Source organism: Halichoeres trimaculatus, unplaced genomic scaffold (assembly GCF_033239565.1).
Source record: "Halichoeres trimaculatus isolate MK-OKI-2021-1 unplaced genomic scaffold, fHalTri1.1 fHalTri1_scaffold_4, whole genome shotgun sequence".
Taxonomy (NCBI): Eukaryota; Metazoa; Chordata; class Actinopteri; order Labriformes; family Labridae; genus Halichoeres; species Halichoeres trimaculatus.
Genome location: NW_027437182.1, coordinates 13,262,158 through 13,279,419, shown reverse-complemented (window position 1 = coordinate 13,279,419; position 17,262 = coordinate 13,262,158). Strand labels below are relative to the sequence as shown.

At 38.0% G+C, this 17,262-nt stretch overlaps 2 protein-coding genes across 2 annotated transcripts; one reads left to right on the top strand and one right to left on the bottom strand.

The window, feature by feature from the left end:
* The first annotated feature begins 1,064 nt into the window (after positions 1-1,064).
* ndufs7 (NADH:ubiquinone oxidoreductase core subunit S7) lies at positions 1,065-6,377 on the top strand. Its single transcript, XM_074667440.1, has 8 exons — positions 1,065-1,164; positions 2,023-2,059; positions 2,779-2,850; positions 2,948-3,068; positions 3,683-3,862; positions 4,215-4,261; positions 4,631-4,719; positions 5,918-6,377. The coding sequence occupies exons 1-8, from the start codon at positions 1,149-1,151 to the stop codon at positions 6,013-6,015; spliced, it is 660 nt and encodes a 219-aa protein (XP_074523541.1). The 5' UTR covers positions 1,065-1,148; the 3' UTR covers positions 6,016-6,377.
* A 1,777-nt stretch (positions 6,378-8,154) lies between these two features.
* Positions 8,155-11,632, bottom strand: gamt (guanidinoacetate N-methyltransferase). Its single transcript, XM_074668511.1, has 6 exons — positions 11,275-11,632; positions 9,714-9,859; positions 9,561-9,624; positions 9,115-9,182; positions 8,750-8,860; positions 8,155-8,396 (listed from the first exon to the last, which is right to left on the bottom strand). Exons 1-6 carry the CDS (start codon positions 11,450-11,452, stop codon positions 8,256-8,258), a joined length of 708 nt encoding a protein of 235 aa, XP_074524612.1. The 5' UTR covers positions 11,453-11,632; the 3' UTR covers positions 8,155-8,255.
* Between the last annotated feature and the right edge of the window lie 5,630 nt (positions 11,633-17,262).

The window sequence follows — 17,262 nt, the reverse complement described above, 5'->3', positions numbered from 1 at the left end:
AGCAGTGATGGAAACCCAATATCTGGGGAAAAAAATACACAGAAAGTGCCCCCTTGGATGCTCCTGAAAATGACATAATTTAATAAAACATAGAGTGTGGTAACTGTTCTGTGGAAAACTTGTGGAAAAAAAGCATTTGTACCTATCTTTTGGTGGAAAATCATGGAAAAGGGACCTCTGGATTCCCTGCCTAAATGATGTAAAAAAAAATTATAATAAAAAAAAGGCTCTCTTGTTGCCCTTTCAAGAGGATAAAACATTATACCTAGTGTCCACTGGATGGCCTTACCAGTATCTAAAGTGGCCCCTCAGATTCCCTTTCCGTTAATGAAATGCATTAAGTAACAAAACCATAAGTTATATGTTTGACTGTCATAAAATTTCTGCAAGTTCAGTTAAATACTGATAGTCCTGTGTAGCCCATTGTCATGGAATTGACAAATTGGTTCAAGTGTATTACAGAGTTCATCCCTGTGTAAAAACACCAATATTCCTTATGTAAATGTGGAAAACATGTATAAAATATCACTAGAATTTAGCTTGAAATGGGAATTAATGTACTTCTTTTCAACCATATATTTATAGCATTTTGTCTTTTCCTTTAATTTTATGAAACAGCCACAAAAGTTTTGCATCAGAGATTAGGGGTAAGGTGCTCAAAATGTAATGAAAGAGGACCAGATTGTAAATTATTATTATTATTATCATTATTATTATTATTATTATTATTATTATTGTTATTATTATTATTATTATTATTATTATTATTATTATTATTATTATTATTATTATTATTATTATTATTATTATCATCATTATTATTGTTATTATTATTATTATTATTATTATTATTATTATTATTATTATTACTACTACTACTACTACTACTACTACTACTATATTTTACAGCGAACCACGGGCCTGCTCTAACCGAAGTGTGTTTTATGTTTTTTTTTTTTTTGTTTTTTTTTTTTTGGTAACAGTGGGTTGAGGAAAATAGCCTACCTTTTGGCTTGAAGGCCAGAGCCAGGTGTGTTATGCAGCTACCTGATGATTACAGAATGCCAATGTGAGACAAAAACTGCGCCCTCTAGGGCTCGCGCTTATAATACCACAGGAAGTAATCTGACGTAACTGAAATCCCAAAGATGGCGGCGTTAACTGGTAAGTGATGTTTTGGCTAAAATGATTCGCTTTTCTTTAAGCACATGGTGTTTTCTTACTTGTGGTTTGTAAAGTATTCGCTCTACGTGGAGGTAAAATAGACAAGTCCAGGAGGATGAATGTGTAGGAACACATTTTGCTGACTTTTGGAGGAATGCGCACACTGACCTTGCTCTGCCTGCATTAGCACAGAGGCTAACAAGTTAGCTCTCTGTAACTCTTACGTGATTTACAGCTGTGGATCCAGGAGCATGCTAACAACAGCTAACACGTACAGAGACAAAATCACTTTAAAATACGCAAAATACATAATGTACTTTCATTTTCAGCGTTTTCATAGAATCATATTATGCTTGCTTCTCTGCTACTGTTAAATGTCACCCTCTATAAGAAACACTGACAAATCTAATTTAAGCCTAATATCTTAAGCTCATGTTTTGGTAGTCTCATTTGCGCGTAAGAAAATTGTATCCAGTAGAGTTTATTTTAAGGGCAGGTCTTAATCTACGGGGGCTCATCTTTAGTTTGGTAATTTATTGAACATCATACTATAATAGCTACCAAAATATATGACCTACTAAAACGTAAATACTTACCCAAAGTGGGGCATCGAATGACTTCAGGATGTTCATTGCGTGACTACTTTAGACCAGCACCATTAGTTTGTTATTAGTAAGGCTAACGTTATAATCTGCATCAAAAAGTATACTGTTTGCGTGAAACTTCTGTTACACCTTGGGATCCCCATTTTACAAGGTCACTCAGTGGTCTTTAATTACTGCAATATTAAAGTAAAATGATCAATAGCACAATTATATATCAACATGTCTTCACTTCTTCAATGCCTATGTGTTGCAGCGCCTCGCCTGGCCCTGTTTGGCAGTTTTTCAACAAGGTAAGAACCCCTAATCTTGTTCCTTGTTGTGAAACAAATTCAATCCAGCTCAGAGGTGTTGGTTAAGCATTAGAGGTTCACTTTACCCAGATAGATTATTTTAATTCCTATTTTTTGGGTATGTTTCTACCAAAAGAAATGAAATGCAGGTGAAATGTTCCAGAAAAAAATGACAGCAGTGGAAATGTAAAGTTGAGTAGGATTTAAATTGTAAACTTCATAAAGTATACCAAAATTCAACCCAAAAGTATGTAAAATGTCTATTTCTGTAAATATCTATAACTGAAATGAAGCAGGAATTGACAGGCTGTGCAGTCTCACTTTTGGTAACAGGATTCCTCAGCTTCTGTTTAGAGACAAGTCAAGTTAATCCTTTCAGGCTCTGCTAAATTTAGGAGGCTCAAAACAAGTCAGTGTATCACACACAACAATCTTCAAAATAGTCATCACATTTTATACATAAGGATATCATTTTCACTATAGGATGACTGTCTGACCTAGCTATGTGTGACACTCACTGACTTAATTAGTTGTTGTTGTTGTTGTTGTTGTATTTGCACTATACTCCCGATAAACTTTCCCTTCTCTTTGATCCACCAGTTTCAGAATCAGAAATACTTTATTGATCCTCTAGGGGTAATTTCTTAGTGAGTGACCTTTATGGATTTTTCTTATGACCACTCATTGTTTATGCTTTTTTCCTTCTGTCTGTTTTATAGGCCCATTTCAGCATTTGCTTTCCATCAGAAGAGTCTGCACAGCATTGCAAAAAATGAGAACACCACAACAAGGTGAGTTTCCAAGATATTTTGTGTTGCATTTATATCAACACAGAAATTCTGTGACTTTTTCCACGTGGTAAATTTGGCTTTCATTTGTCTGTTGCAGTGTGGTTCCAGTCAGAGAGAAGAGCACAGCAGTGGCTGCAGCCAAACCAGCTGCTGTTGCCAGCAGCAAGGGAGAGTATGTTATCACTAAGCTGGATGATTTGGTGAACTGGGCACGAAGGGTGAGTAGATGAAAGGATTCTGTCCCTGTTAATACTTTGATGCTTTAGGTAGATAAAGTTTTTGCCTTATTAAATAGACACCTCATTGGTTTTAGTTTTCAGACATAATAAAATTTAGTTATATGTCTAAAGAATTGCTTTGAGGCCATTCAGTGCTGGTCTTAAATGTAATGTAGTTGGAATGCCATCTCTTGTATTTTGTTCCCTAGGGGTTATAGAAAAAGTATTCCTTATAAAGGTTGCTTGCTGTTGAGGTTTATTTTTCTCATAAGCAAACAGGGCAACTCAAACAAAGGCAGAAACACAAGTGAGTCATGCTCAGTTGAATAGCACTGAACAATGACAGCAGAAGCAGAAGTCTGGGAGTCACATTTGTTGAGTTGAAATGGCAAAACAAGTCATTTAGCAGGTGGTACGAAGCCCGGGTGTGATTGGCTGAGTTCCTTTGGCTTTAGCTGCAAACACAGCTCATCTATTAAATAGGAAATAAGAGACCAATTTTTAAACCTCGAAACGTTTCTGTGGCAACCAAAACAGGCTCCATAAACAGACCATTTAGATTTTTTGGTTTTCATTGTGTTAATTTTGAATTATCCATGTCTGTGTCCTCTCAGAGTTCTCTGTGGCCAATGACCTTTGGTTTGGCGTGCTGCGCTGTTGAGATGATGCACATGGCGGCCCCTCGTTACGACATGGACCGATTCGGAGTCGTGTTCAGAGCAAGTCCTCGACAGGCCGATGTCATGATTGTGGCAGGAACACTGACTAATAAGATGGCCCCAGCTCTGCGCAAGGTGAGAGACAGAAAGAGTGGGATGCTGCAACAGTTACCATCTCTTCTCGATATTTGACACCCAAGGAAATGTGTCGAGACGGATTCTTGGGAAGTGGAGGAACAATTACAGAAATTCTCTTATCCTGCATTGCTTGTAGAGAACTAGCTTCAATTGTCCTTGCACACAGACATATCTGTGTGCAGGATGTGAGCACTGAGAACAGTATAGCTGTTCAAACGTAGGCGGGATTACGACCAGGCTGGCGGTGGATTGGTAGACTGGCACAAAGCCTCCCTCCAGCTGAGAGGACAGATTAGTTCTTTGTCAGACGTTATATATGTGTGACTGAACTTCATCTTTTCTCAAACAGGTGTACGACCAGATGCCTGAGCCCAGATACGTCATTTCTATGGGAAGGTGAGTCAACTGCTTGAGATATAATTAGGTTACTAGCACTGTTGTCTGTTCTGAATCCATTTACTCTCCAGCTGATCTGACTACAGCCACCATGTGTCATTGGATGTTGCTCTCATTTGGTAAACTTCTGCTTTTGTTCAACTTTTGCTCTGTAGCCACGAGCATTTTCATCCCATTTGTTGGTAGTGTCTTATTTAAATGTTTAAATCAGTATTTATGAGGGAATTGTATTTTTTCTTCAGAATACACAGCTCTGCAAGTGGATATTTTTTTGGTATTATGTGTCTGGCTCTTGCCGTGTGGATGCAGTGTCACTGTCTGTAACTATCTTGTATAATTAAAGGTGCCTTTGTGATTGTTTTCTTCCAGTTGTGCCAACGGGGGAGGCTACTACCACTACTCCTACGCTGTCGTCAGAGGCTGTGACCGAATCGTACCAGTGGATATTTATGTACCAGGTGATTTAGCACCATATGGAATATGATTCTTCCATCTTACATTAAAAATGCTATTCCTTAAGAAGTGGCTTAGTATGTAGACACATTATGAGTCTCTACATAATGCTGGAGGAAATCCTCCTTTCAACTCATTCAAACAAAATTTTTAGTCAGACTTCTTTTTGTTGTTGATACGAGTATTTTTGAAGATGCCTTTAGAGAAACTGTCCTCTTAAACGCTCCCTCTTAGTATCACGTACAACTAAGGCCTTAATCATCTGCAGTTGCACCAACATAACAACACCAATGCAGTGTGGGCTAGCTGGAAAATTATGGCAGCACTGCATGTACAAAAACAATACCAGAGTTCAGAATTCTCAAATTTTACATGTTTTATCTTGTAGGATATTTGAGAGGACAGATGGAGCCTCTACTGTTTAATTCAGACTTCACTGCTGGTCTATGTCATCTTATTTTTGGTCCACCTTTTCAAGGCTACCGTTGCAAGCTTTTACCCATGAAGGTTGCAGTTAAAAGTGCAACTTAGCTCATGTGTTTGGTCAATCATTGTGTACTTATTAACCAATCACTTTACATCATGCTGCTCAAGGTTGTTCTGGTGGTGGGAGAGCTCCAACTGTGAAATAGAAATGGACATATTCTTCTCAAAGGCCTTCCAAGTACTACTGTATCATTATCCCGACTCTTTGATGTGCAAACGCAGCAAAAAGTTGCAGGTTCCCACAACTGTCCTGAACTATGAAAAAAGCTCCTGAACTCAGAAAATACTTGATTTTTCTTGCACACAAAGCTAGTCTAGATCCAGCAACTTCAGGGCTGAATGAAATACTATAAACAAGGCTAAACCTCCTCTGTGGTTGCTCACCTCACAGTGTACGTAGTGACTAAAAATGGTAAAAACACTCAAAAAGTGGCTTTAAAAAGTCTTCACACTCAAAACCACTGTGATTTTTATGTTCAACAGTCACATGTGTAGATTTATGTTGAGGTGTTCATCTACTTTTAGTGTTGTGAACTCTTACTGTAACAAAAATATGATTTCTTCACAATTGTCTTTTTTATTTTCAGACAAACAGCCTCCTTCATGCTGGTTACTGTACAGAACAGTCATTATTTAGCCATGTCTTTAAGATGTCTGCTGTGCTGTCACTCTGAAATTAAAATCCAGTCTTTCTAACATTCCTCCTCCTGTCCTCAGGATGTCCCCCTACTGCAGAGGCTCTCCTGTATGGAACTCTACAGCTGCAGAGGAAGATCAAGCGCGAGAAGAAGATTAGGATCTGGTATCGGAAGTAATGTGTTATATATGTGTGTGTATCTGATATGTAAATCTTGTATTTTGGGTTTCATTTGGAGCACTGCTCCTCTTCAGTGTAGAGCTTCAGAAACAATTTCAATAAAATCACTGTTGTAATTTGTGCACAGTGCAATGCTGCTTATTGTCATCCACACTTAGCCATCACTCTGTTCAATTTTTCCTGCTTTAATAGTTCGGTTTAAAATGTCTGGAGACTTTCTGTAACAAGAAACAGAAAAACTATTCAAGTTACCATATTCAGATTATTCTTATGAAACTCAGTTCTCTGTGTCAGCTAAAGGAGAGTGTCATCCTGTATGATCTTAAAAGTTATTTTGAATAAACTGGGCTCATAAAAAGATTTTACTGATGTTTTTCTTTCTACACAAACTGCTTCAGCCAGTTTAAACCACTAGGGGGCTCCAGTGATATCAAACTCTGACCTTCAGATCTCTGCTTCACTCTGCAGCAGGTTATTAGGAGACATCATGTGTTATTAAACCAAGAAGTCATGATGTGCTAAAACATTTAAGTAAAAGGTTAATGTCACAGCTTCAGTGTTTTGCATATTCAAGCACAACTGTAAACCAGCCACTATGACTGTGTATAAAGAGTGAGCAGAGCTGCTTCTCTGCATAAACAGTGTGAATAAACACTCATCACTACACTTCTCTGTTGTTTTGAAGGGCCTTTTTTAAAACATGCCATGCTGTCTTATTTTATAATTTGTTGTTGGCTGGTGAGCATGATGGCTGTGCAGTTAAACCCTGTCACAGTCATCTAAACATACACCATGCTCCTGTTGAAGGGTAACTGATGCATTAGTCTTTAAACCTGCATGTTTATGATCTATGCGCACAAGTTTGGAGTCTTTAACACAAAGGAACAGAGTACAAAAAAGTTATGTTAACCAAACACTCCTTGAAATTCACCCATCATGCTGCATCTGGACTTTCTTTAGAAACAAAATTTCTTGCTTGTAACCTGTGTAAGCATTGGTTTCTGGAATAATACATGGCAGAGAAACCTGAACCATGGCAGAGGGCATCCAAAACTTTGCATAATTACATTTGACCTAAGTTTGCTGTTTTGTTAAAAACATCAAATTATTTTTTTTACACTATTATTGTTTCTAAAAACCTGTAAATCAAGTTTTAATGCCAAAACATCCAAGCTGTAAGTAAGACAAGATGCTTCATCCTCCTTGTTGTGACAGAGAACTTTATATATAGAATACAAAGGTAGCCGAAGTATTATGGTGTGTAATCCTGCTCTGCGTTATACCGGGATGTCTTGGCACGTGGCTCCAAGTTTATGAGTTAAGATTCATTTTTCCTAGCAACAATAATGTTGAAATGCTTGAAAAATGAACACACACACCATGATCCACTGTTCTTTTTTCTCATCTTGTTTTCTCATCTTCCTCTCTGTTCTGCCTCTTCTTCTTTTTCTGTAGGTAGTCTTTATATGAGTCATGTGCTCCTGATTCAGGTCTGAGCTCCACCAGCTGCTGTAGTTCCCCCACTTGACTGCAGCTGCTGTTGCATCATCTATCCTTCTAATGATTAATGTCTCCAGGCCAGGTGGTGACTTATCCCCATGTGTTCTGATAACATGCACCGTTATCTACCGCCATAAATTCATCTCACTTAATACTGCTCTCTTTACTCATCCTGGACCATTCCTAAACGTTACTATACACAGCAAGACTAAACATGTAAAATTTAAGATTAATGGTTCATGGAGAAGAGACCAAATCAGATAGGTTTCTCTTTAAAGAATCATGCACTCACTTCAAACCACATTTGTAGAAATCCTCTCGTGACATGCATGATACTAAAACATAACATACTGCAAGTCTAAAACTAGACTACAGGCTTCGTGGGGTGGAAGTGCAGCTTTCTTGGCATCATGTTGTTTTAGTCTGCTGCTTTCTCACATATTTGCTGCTGTGAAGAATAAACTGCATAAAATAACACTGAGGCAGCAAAATCTGCTGGGAAGGAGCAGCAACACAAATTCACTTCAACTCAGATAACAAATTTACTCCATAAATAGTACAATGTTCAAACCTGATGCTATGTAGTAATAAAACTGTAGGTATAATAAACTCCAGCACCATGTAAAGAGAGATTGGACGGTTATTTATTGAAAGTGGCATACAATGAGGCAGAATGAGGAGATCAGATGGTTAAGGCACTTTAGGGTAAAAAAGAAAAAAAGGCTGCTGTTTTAAACTCTACGCCTTGGTAATGGTGGGAGTGATCATCTTGTTGAAGGAATAGTATTTGCATTCACTGGGTGGTGCAATGTCCATGGTGGTGGTGCTAATCTTCTCCTTCTTAAAGCCGGATTCAAGCAGATGAGGCACCTGGGTCTCCTGAAAATCATTAACAGGTAGAAGGGGAGGTCACGGTGAGGCGGCTCAGCCTGATCACATTTATCAGTAACCTTGAAGTAGATGAACTTATTCAACCCTGATGCTCAGCATCAGAGTTGAGCAGTACAGATAAAATACGGAAAACTTGAGTCTACGTGCTCCTGTAGATTATTAATCTGGGGAGGGGGGTCGAGACATTAAGTTCTTAGAATGTTTTTTATATAATGTTAAAGTGGTTGAAAAAAAGACTATTTCAAAAACACAAAGCTAAAAAAGCTTGACTGAGAAGTAAACCAGGAGCATAACAGCTGCATTTATGATATTTCAAAAGTGAGGCAGTGAAGGTGACCAACCTCAAACATCTTCTCAATGTTGTCGTACTTTGTCTTGAGCAGCTCGCCCCAGGAGGTCAGGTTGCAGTAGGTGAGGACGCCTCCGGTCTTCAGCAGCCTGTGAGCGTGACCCTGCAGGGAGACTAAATCAATCAGTCGTTTGGCTCTGTCAAAAAATGACCTGAGGCAGAGAGACGGGCCACAGTACGTGCACTAAATCTAAGCTTTGTATGATCTATGGCAATATCTTGACACTAACAGGTCATCAATGGTACCAACAATTTCAAGTATTTAATAATCCTCTTTCAGAACTTTAATCTCCTCAGGAACTCCCCTCACAGCGGAGGTGTATGACTGCAGGGTTGAGTTATAGTTTAACTTCCTACCTTAATGAAGTCAAATTGGTGAGTGTGCCATTTATCCTCTGACAGAGGGTATGTGTCATACAGGATACCTGAAATGGAAAAGGAAATTTGTTTATTTTAGTGCACTGTTTTCATCTTGTCCAACTATCGTTTAAATCACCTTGGGGTGCAAAACATTCACTCTGTTACTTAAACATTAGACCTTGAATGGAAGAGGCATTCTCATTTTCAGCAATACATAACTTGGTGCACTTCTGTGGTTATAGACAAGCTACTCATTAAATGTAGATGAAACAGAAGCAGAGGATGTAGTTTGACAGTTTTCAGGTGTTTCTAGAGAGGCTGCACAATTTTTTTGTTTGATTTGTCCAAACCGCCTGCTTCAATTTACTTCAGAATTAACAGAAGTATTAAATCTGACACACTCCTGTGTGAAACATCCTCCTACATCTGGTTTGATTTCTTACCATCAAAGTGGTTGTCTGGCAGTGTTGGGACGACATCTTCCCAAAGGCCCTTCAGAGGGACAACCTGCAGCAGCACAGAGATGCAAATGCAAACAGTTACGTCCCTGCTACAAAAAATATGTTGATAAAGGTAGACTGTACCCCCTGACTAACCTTATGTGGCTGAGATTTGGCCCAGTTCTCGAGTCTGGCAAAGACTCCGTCATTGCACTCGATGATCCAGTGCTCCTCGATGGGGAAAGACTCGATTTTGGTGGCCGCAATGGCCATGCCGAAACCAATCTCCAGAACCCGACCACCTGTCATACAACACACAAGGCAACACCATTAGTGAATATTAATATTACCTAAAGCTTTTCCAGATTTTTGCCTGGCTCATTTGCTCCTTTGCAGTGTTCAACAACAAGAAATACGAAAAAAAGTCATTGAGTTTACACTTTGAAGCAAAATCATCAGCTAAACTAAATTGTAAATCATTATTGCTCTGAGGGATTAGCAAGATCATAGCCCCTTCTTATGTAATTTGTTGTTAAAAGCTTAACTTCTCAATGCTTGTCTCTGCTGGGTGTAGATCAGGGGCTTGTTGGTTATGTCTTGCTGGTTAGAAAGGCCAAAGGGTTTCATTTCCCTTCAGAGAGGCATAAAAATAGATGAGGGGTAAAGGTTATTTGTTATTAACTGACCTCTTTATAATGATTTACTGGAGCTCGCACCAGCTACTTAGAGCAACTTTAATTTAATTTTGTTATGAATACACTAAAGGCCCTCTGAAAATTTGCATGCTGTTACAACCAGCTCAGATAAGGCAGAAGAAGCCCACAGAAACACTCGAAAACCACCATACCATCCTTTGGAAAAACTGCATTTTAATTCATGCAGTATGCATTGTACTGTCCAAGCACCGTTACATGCTTCATCAGAGTGCAAAATACACATGCATTAATACAGGGTTTTGTGGATGGTTTTAGTGCACGTTAGTCCCTTCCCACATGTCTGCGAGGGTGTGCGGATCAGTCTATTTTCACACAAAGCTAAGAGCAGATGAGCTGTTTCCCCCTGCAGTCTTCTTGGTCAGTTCCCATGAGTAGAGTAACAGCTGCTGTAGTATTCACAGAGCACTGAGCACCATGCTGCTCACACACTTACACGCGTGCTTTCAGTTGGTGTACCAAAGGACAGAAGGAAAAGACTGAGATATGTGTAAATATCACTAACAAAATTAATTTAGCATAAATTTATTTACATAGCAAACACTCCTGGATATTATGAATATTATAATAAATCTTCCATTAAAAGCTGCAGTTTTTTGTTTATAATTCATTGAGCAATTGTCTTTGCTAGAAATTTTATTTCAGCTTCATCAAAACTGCCAATTACCCATGCGCCTGTAATGCCACCTGCCCTTTTGAGATAATGCCGGGCTACCCAACTCTATACTTCAAAAGATGAACATGACAGGTGCATGGGTACAATAATATCCCAAAATATATTTTTTATCATCCATTATTTCCATGTTTCCAAGTTATATTTGAAAATAAAAATCATGGTGACAATATAACTTTTCCCGAAACTTTAAAAAACATTGTCTCCTTATTCTAGACTCTCGTACCATGGCTCCTTTTGGGAGTCCATTATCGGACGCATATTGTCAAGTCAATGGAGTGTCCGATAATGGACTCCATTAATATCCAATAAATCAAACGGCCACTTTTACCTTTTGAGGCTGCAACGGTTGACAAGGAGTGCATGTACGGGGTCTCCCAGCGTTCCATCACGGGTTTGCCCATGATCTCCAGGTGAGTGTCGGTCTCATTGTAGCCGGCGTTAGCATCATGCCAGGAGGCCTTGCAGTCCTCTCCCTTGGAGAAAATGGGCTGAGCAGTGGAGGTCATTTTGCTCTGATGTGGGGGAAGGCAGTGGTTGTTGTTTGGTTCTGGTAATCGGTTTGGCAGGCTCTGTCTCCACACAGAAGAGGGTGAAAGGCAGGAGGCGGCGGTTTATATCGGTCTCAGAAGTGCTGACACTGCGGGAGTTTCACTACGGGTCAAATGCACACACACATTCCCAGAGTACGAATGGAGACAGCAGCGCCAGAGATCCTCTATAAATTAGATGTCTTACTCAGCGCTAAATATCTGTGGAACTAATGTATCAGTCCCTAAATGTTTAGTGGTCAATTTTGATTAAGTGATAGGTTTTGTCTTTGACCAGAGCAGAGGTTAAAAAAAAGAAACTACTACATTTTTAATTCAGTGAGCATTTGGACAAGTGTCTGGAAAACACTTGTCCAAATGTTCACTGAATTCTCAGGTGCTGGTGACTTAACTTCTAAAAATCTAAGTAAGGCCCCTTTCTCTTGCACACTTTACTTTTCTGGGAAAAAGTAATTAAATATGCTCCAATTCAACACCAGCAAAGATAATATCATGTCACTTCATTTAACAGGCATAACTGTGTCTTAAGTGACTGTTTTGTCCATCAGTTTGTGGTGTTTTTGCCAAACTGTGCTTACTGCCCCTTTCTTTGCTGCAAACAAGATTGCCAATTACCTGACCTCTATCCCATCAAAAAATATATATATATTAAAAAACAACTACCCAGGAACTAACATCCATGTACATATGCTTTTCATTATTTTAATCTGTAGATAACTATATTGTCAAACCCAAGCTTCATGTATTAACTTACTGCTATAATTTCATTCATCTATTTATTTGCTTTTAAATAGATATTTTTTGAACTTACTTCATCCTTTCTGTACTGAGAGTTTTACTGAACATTGAAACTTCTTGTTTTTGACTAACTTGAGCATATGTGTGCATGTCTTTTGTTTGGCTGAGTTTTTTTTTTTTTTCTTTCCCTCTTTTCTTTCTTCTTTATGTAAAGATAAACATTGCTAAACTGCATTTTTGTACTCAATAAAAACTGAAATACACAAACTGAAAAAAAAAATCTTGGAGGAGGGTATTTTTATTAGTATTTCCAGTTTAGTCAGCGGGTTGTTATTCTTGCAGGCGAGCAACAGAGTGAGAGCTCTTATATTTTTTCTGCTCTCTGATCTTTGGCATGGACAGCTGGAGTCAACCAGTGCACTGGATCTTATTCACACATGCTCCTATTGCATAACAATATTTACCACCAGATGAACCCTACATGTAGTAAGTTATTAAAAGCTGATTTACCTTTGAGAAACGGCAAAGACTTTTAAAACTGCACTTAGGCTTACATTTTTGACTGTGCAACTTCTCAATGCACCTGATTCACTTCAACCACAATTTAGACTGCCACTCCTCCTTTGCACAAAAAGTATATTCACGTTTACATAGTAGCTTTTGTTTCAAGGTTACTGAATCTTCTTACCACAGAGGCGGTGGTACTCTCCATGGTAATTATGTAAAATGATCAGTGTAACATTTCTCTTTTGGGATGTCTAACTTTTTTCGAGAGAATTTTTAAAAAGCAACATTTTAACCCTGAATTCCTTACAAACCACCATTTAACAATGTTTCACTGTCACTTAGCCTCTCCCATGTGTTGCATGAATTGCTGCACCATGAGACAAAATGACGGTCAAAAATACATCATCTGCTCATCTTCACAGCCCCTCTGCCCTGGTTACCCATCATCCTCTTCAGTCCCATTAGGTGAAGCTGAGTGGAAGCGGCTTCTCAGTGAGGGTCCTCATCAGATTGCAGATTTTCATCCACCTACCACTCACACACGAGGCCCTTCATCTACACTGCCTTTGAATAATACTTATTTCCACAGAGCTTCACATTCCTGCAGCAAGCACTGCCATGAAAACAATAAACCATTACTCTTTTTGTGCACTTTCAAAATGTTGTCATGCACACACCTCCAAAAAAAAGCCCACCAGAAACCTTTTGATGAGATTTAGTACTCTGGGGCTGTGCATTTGTGGGCTAATTGTGCAGGAAAGACTGAAAGCCAGAGGGATCATTTGCAGTGATTTCAATTACAGTACTTTAGAGACAATGGTTGATACAATGCTTAATCAGACTTACAAATACGGCACGGCTAGCAACCCAGAGCCAGGGTGGTGAGCGTAGCTGAAGTCTGAAGTCTAGCTTTTCTTGAAGCACATGGTGGCTCACTCACCGCAAGACTGCACATTTTAACACATACTCACATGTTTTGAACTGAGTTTTTTTATTATATATTTATCATCTATTGGGATACAAAATAAAGAATTTAAAGCCCTCCCAAGTTATCATCTTTCAAAACAAAGAAATCAATATGAATGTATGATAAATTAACAAAATTGACAGCAATACTGCATTCTATTTCATACTTGTTAAACTCTAAATATCTTAAATTCAAGTTGAAACAGGCTTGATGTTTTGAGGATGACGAGCCAATGTTTATGAAACCATGTAATATTTTACTTAAATAATGAATTTTTTTTTTTATCAATTCTACCCGACCCTTCATAAATATTTCCCTGTTTTAGTGGAATTGGATAAATTTCCTCTTAGCCTTTTCTATTATCACACATCATTACTGACTGGCTTTTTGTCTGTTTTAGTATCCTTCTAAACTTTGGCTCTGTCCTATTTCTCTCCATTAAATGAATGACAACATGCTTTTTGTTCTTTTTGCCTCTCTGCTTCTCCTCAGTTTATCTCAGTGTTACAATAGTTACTTTATTACATGACCTGTTTCGTCACATGCTTTTCCTCTGCTCCCCACTTGACCTCACATCTCACCAGTGTCTCCAGCATTCCTCCTTTGGCCCACTCAAACTTAAGCTAAGTGTCCGGTGATCAGGGTCAAAGGGAAGCAGAATTCTTCCACAGGTCAGCTAGATAAACCCTCCTTTTGTTATCTGTCAGTTCAGAGTCCTCTCGTGGTTTTTTAATCACAGATCCACAGATTTCACTAACAGACTTTGAGTCAAAACAACACACGAGTGAATCACACATGCAATACAAAAAAAGATAAAATTATAAGAAGTTGAGTTATTAGTCGTCTGAAACTGTCATTTTTTTTTCCCAAAAAAAAAGAGAAATACATTAGTGTTGTTCTTAAGAAAACCATGGACTCCGGCCCCCTGCTGGTAGCCATCTAGATGTAAACAGTGTGATTTTCCATAACATCTCACGCATTACAGCACAAATGATGTGTGAGAGCAAGATTTTAGCATTGAGTAAACCTAAGATGATACAATACTGGCCTTTCTTGGTTCTGTATTTCTCAAACCCAATATCTGAAATCAACCTTTTTCTCTTATGTCTGACATTTTATAGACAAGAGGACCAAATTATTACTATTCAAAGTGAACTGCATGCTTACTTGTTGACAGATGCATGGCTTTGGATGTAATGCAACTGTTTGTTTTTGATCCCCTGAGCATAAGCACAATGTTTTTTTAATTTTTTTTTTTTTTCACAAGACATGAAAATTAGCAGATCATAAATGATGGCAACAAATCCTCCATTCATATGCAGTTATTTCTTTATAAATGTAGGGAGACAACTTCAGCAGATGAACTTGGAAGCTGTGCCATCAAAAAGCTTTTTGTTCATCACAACAGAATGATAATGGATACAAATTATACAAAAACTGCAAATTACACAATAACTATTAAGAATCTGCTCTTTGACTTATCTGGAAAAAACAAACAAACCCATCAACAATGAATGAATTACACAGCGAGTGGAGAATTGCTGGTGGTCTGCACTGCTGGGATGCTGTGCCGCACTTAACAGGAAGAGGGCGCTGTGATTTCTTTTCACACAGATCCAAGGAATTCCTTCTCCTTTGGGAATATTTCCTTGCAATTAGCAAAGTGTGGTTGTGTGGTTTTAAGACAGTTGTCCAAGATGAATACTAAATTATTAATTTTTCCAATACTCTTCCATAATACTCTTTCCATATTGCCTGTTGGATACCTTGGTGTCTGCATTGAATTGTAGAACTTATTGTATTTAATTCTGTTTAAAAACAAACCTTGTTAAAAAAGAAATGCACATAATTCCCATTCTCTTTCCCAGAAGTATCTGCTTCATTATCACAACAGCACATGAACTATGATGACTCAACTACAAAAAGCTTTGTATCTATGTTTCTCACATATCCTTAGTAATACAGTTGTTTTTTCTAATGCTTACATATTTATTTTATTTATCCTGTTTGTGTTGAGCTGTTTCGATAAGTTTGGGCTACAAATGCAAATTAGCTTTAAACGACAACAACAACAACAAAAGAATATTAACATATATATGTAATACAACACAATTCATTTTAAAACAAATAGGGGCTTTATAGCTATATTGATCGAAATTGAATCATTTCCATGTGAATGCTCAAAAGTAATATAGCAAACACAGCTTCTTAAAAGAATGTGAAAAAAGAAATGTAAAACTGTGTTCAACATACATATGCTGTTATATTTAAATAGCTCTGCAGAAATTGGTTACTTTATAAAGCAGATGTTTGGCTCCCATCCATTAATATTTCTGTGCAAATGCAGTATGTTAACATAAACACAGTTTAACACAAGGTGTAGCAGAGCACTCAGCTTCACTTAGACTTCAATCACTTGCTGTCAGAGGCTATTTTTAAAGGAAATTGAAGGGTATTGTACCTGAAAGGTGTTATTTACGTACATTATGTGTCAGTTCTATTACTTATGTTTCATATTTTAAATGTCAGCGTTTTACGCTTGTCACTTGTGTTGTTTTATTTTTCATAGTCAGATGGCAGATGTCATGTAATTATTTTAGTTCTCTTTGAGGTACTGGAAACTTGAATATGTTCAGCTGAGTAATGTGTATGTTCAGGCAAATGCAAGACTGTTGAATTTGAGATGGAGTAACTTAGTGATTCTAGTTTTGACATTTGATAGATAACAGATTAAACTGCACTGAGTAAATTTATTTCATCTAACTTTTGAAAACATTTTCCCACCGAAGATCTGAGGTTTTTCCTCAAACAAAAGTCCCACAGTTTGTCATAAATGTCAGGGCACAATGATACATACTGTCTGGCATATATAAGCCATGATCTGAATCCGCTTGTCTGTACAGCACATAACCAGTACAAAAAAAGATAAGAAGTACTCTTCCAGTTTTTCATCGTAAAGGGTGGATGTTACATTTAAATTTTAAAATTTGACTGATGCTTTGAGTTGTTGTGAGTCATGGCATGACAACAGCAAAGCACAACTTTGCTTGTTTGCCTTGATCCACCTCCCAATATCTTTTTATTCCACCTTCTGAGACAAACTGGGGAGCTTATGGTTCAAAGTGAATCTGGTTCTGCTCAAGGTTTCTGCTTGTTGAGAGGACATTTCTTTCCAGTGTACCCGGTACACTGTTGTATTACTAAGTAATATAGCCAGGGCTTGACATTAACACCGGCCAATCGGTCAAATGCAGGTGGATTTCGGCAGTGGCTAGTAACACCACCACCACCTCCCACTGGCCACTTTGGTGGGTTGAATTTTATCTCAAACATGGAGCAGAGAGACAAGCAAAAAGATGACTCTGATGATGAAAGCTCTGAGGAAATTTAATTTATCTCTCCTTCATCGTCATTCTCATGAAAAAAGAAATGGTTTTCTGATTACAATCGTTAATAAATATTTAAGCAGACAATGTCTCTTGCTGAGTTTTTATCAGTTCAATTAATCCCATTTACCATTTCATTATAAGCTACAACAAACTACTATTTTAATTAC

Coding starts and splice junctions, on each gene's coding strand:
- ndufs7 (XM_074667440.1), top strand. Junction 2,060..2,778: donor TTTGGCAGTTTTTCAACAAG/GTAAGAACCCCT, acceptor TCTGTTTTATAG/GCCCATTTCAGCATTTGCTT. Junction 3,069..3,682: donor TGGTGAACTGGGCACGAAGG/GTGAGTAGATGA, acceptor GTGTCCTCTCAG/AGTTCTCTGTGGCCAATGAC.
- gamt (XM_074668511.1), bottom strand. CDS start 11,452: ATGACCTCCACTGCTCAGCCCATTTTCTCCAAGGGAGAGGACTGCAAG. Junction 9,860..11,274: donor AACCGTTGCAGCCTCAAAAG/GTAAAAGTGGCC, acceptor GTTGTATGACAG/GTGGTCGGGTTCTGGAGATT. Junction 9,625..9,713: donor CCAAATCTCAGCCACATAAG/GTTAGTCAGGGG, acceptor GTGCTGCTGCAG/GTTGTCCCTCTGAAGGGCCT.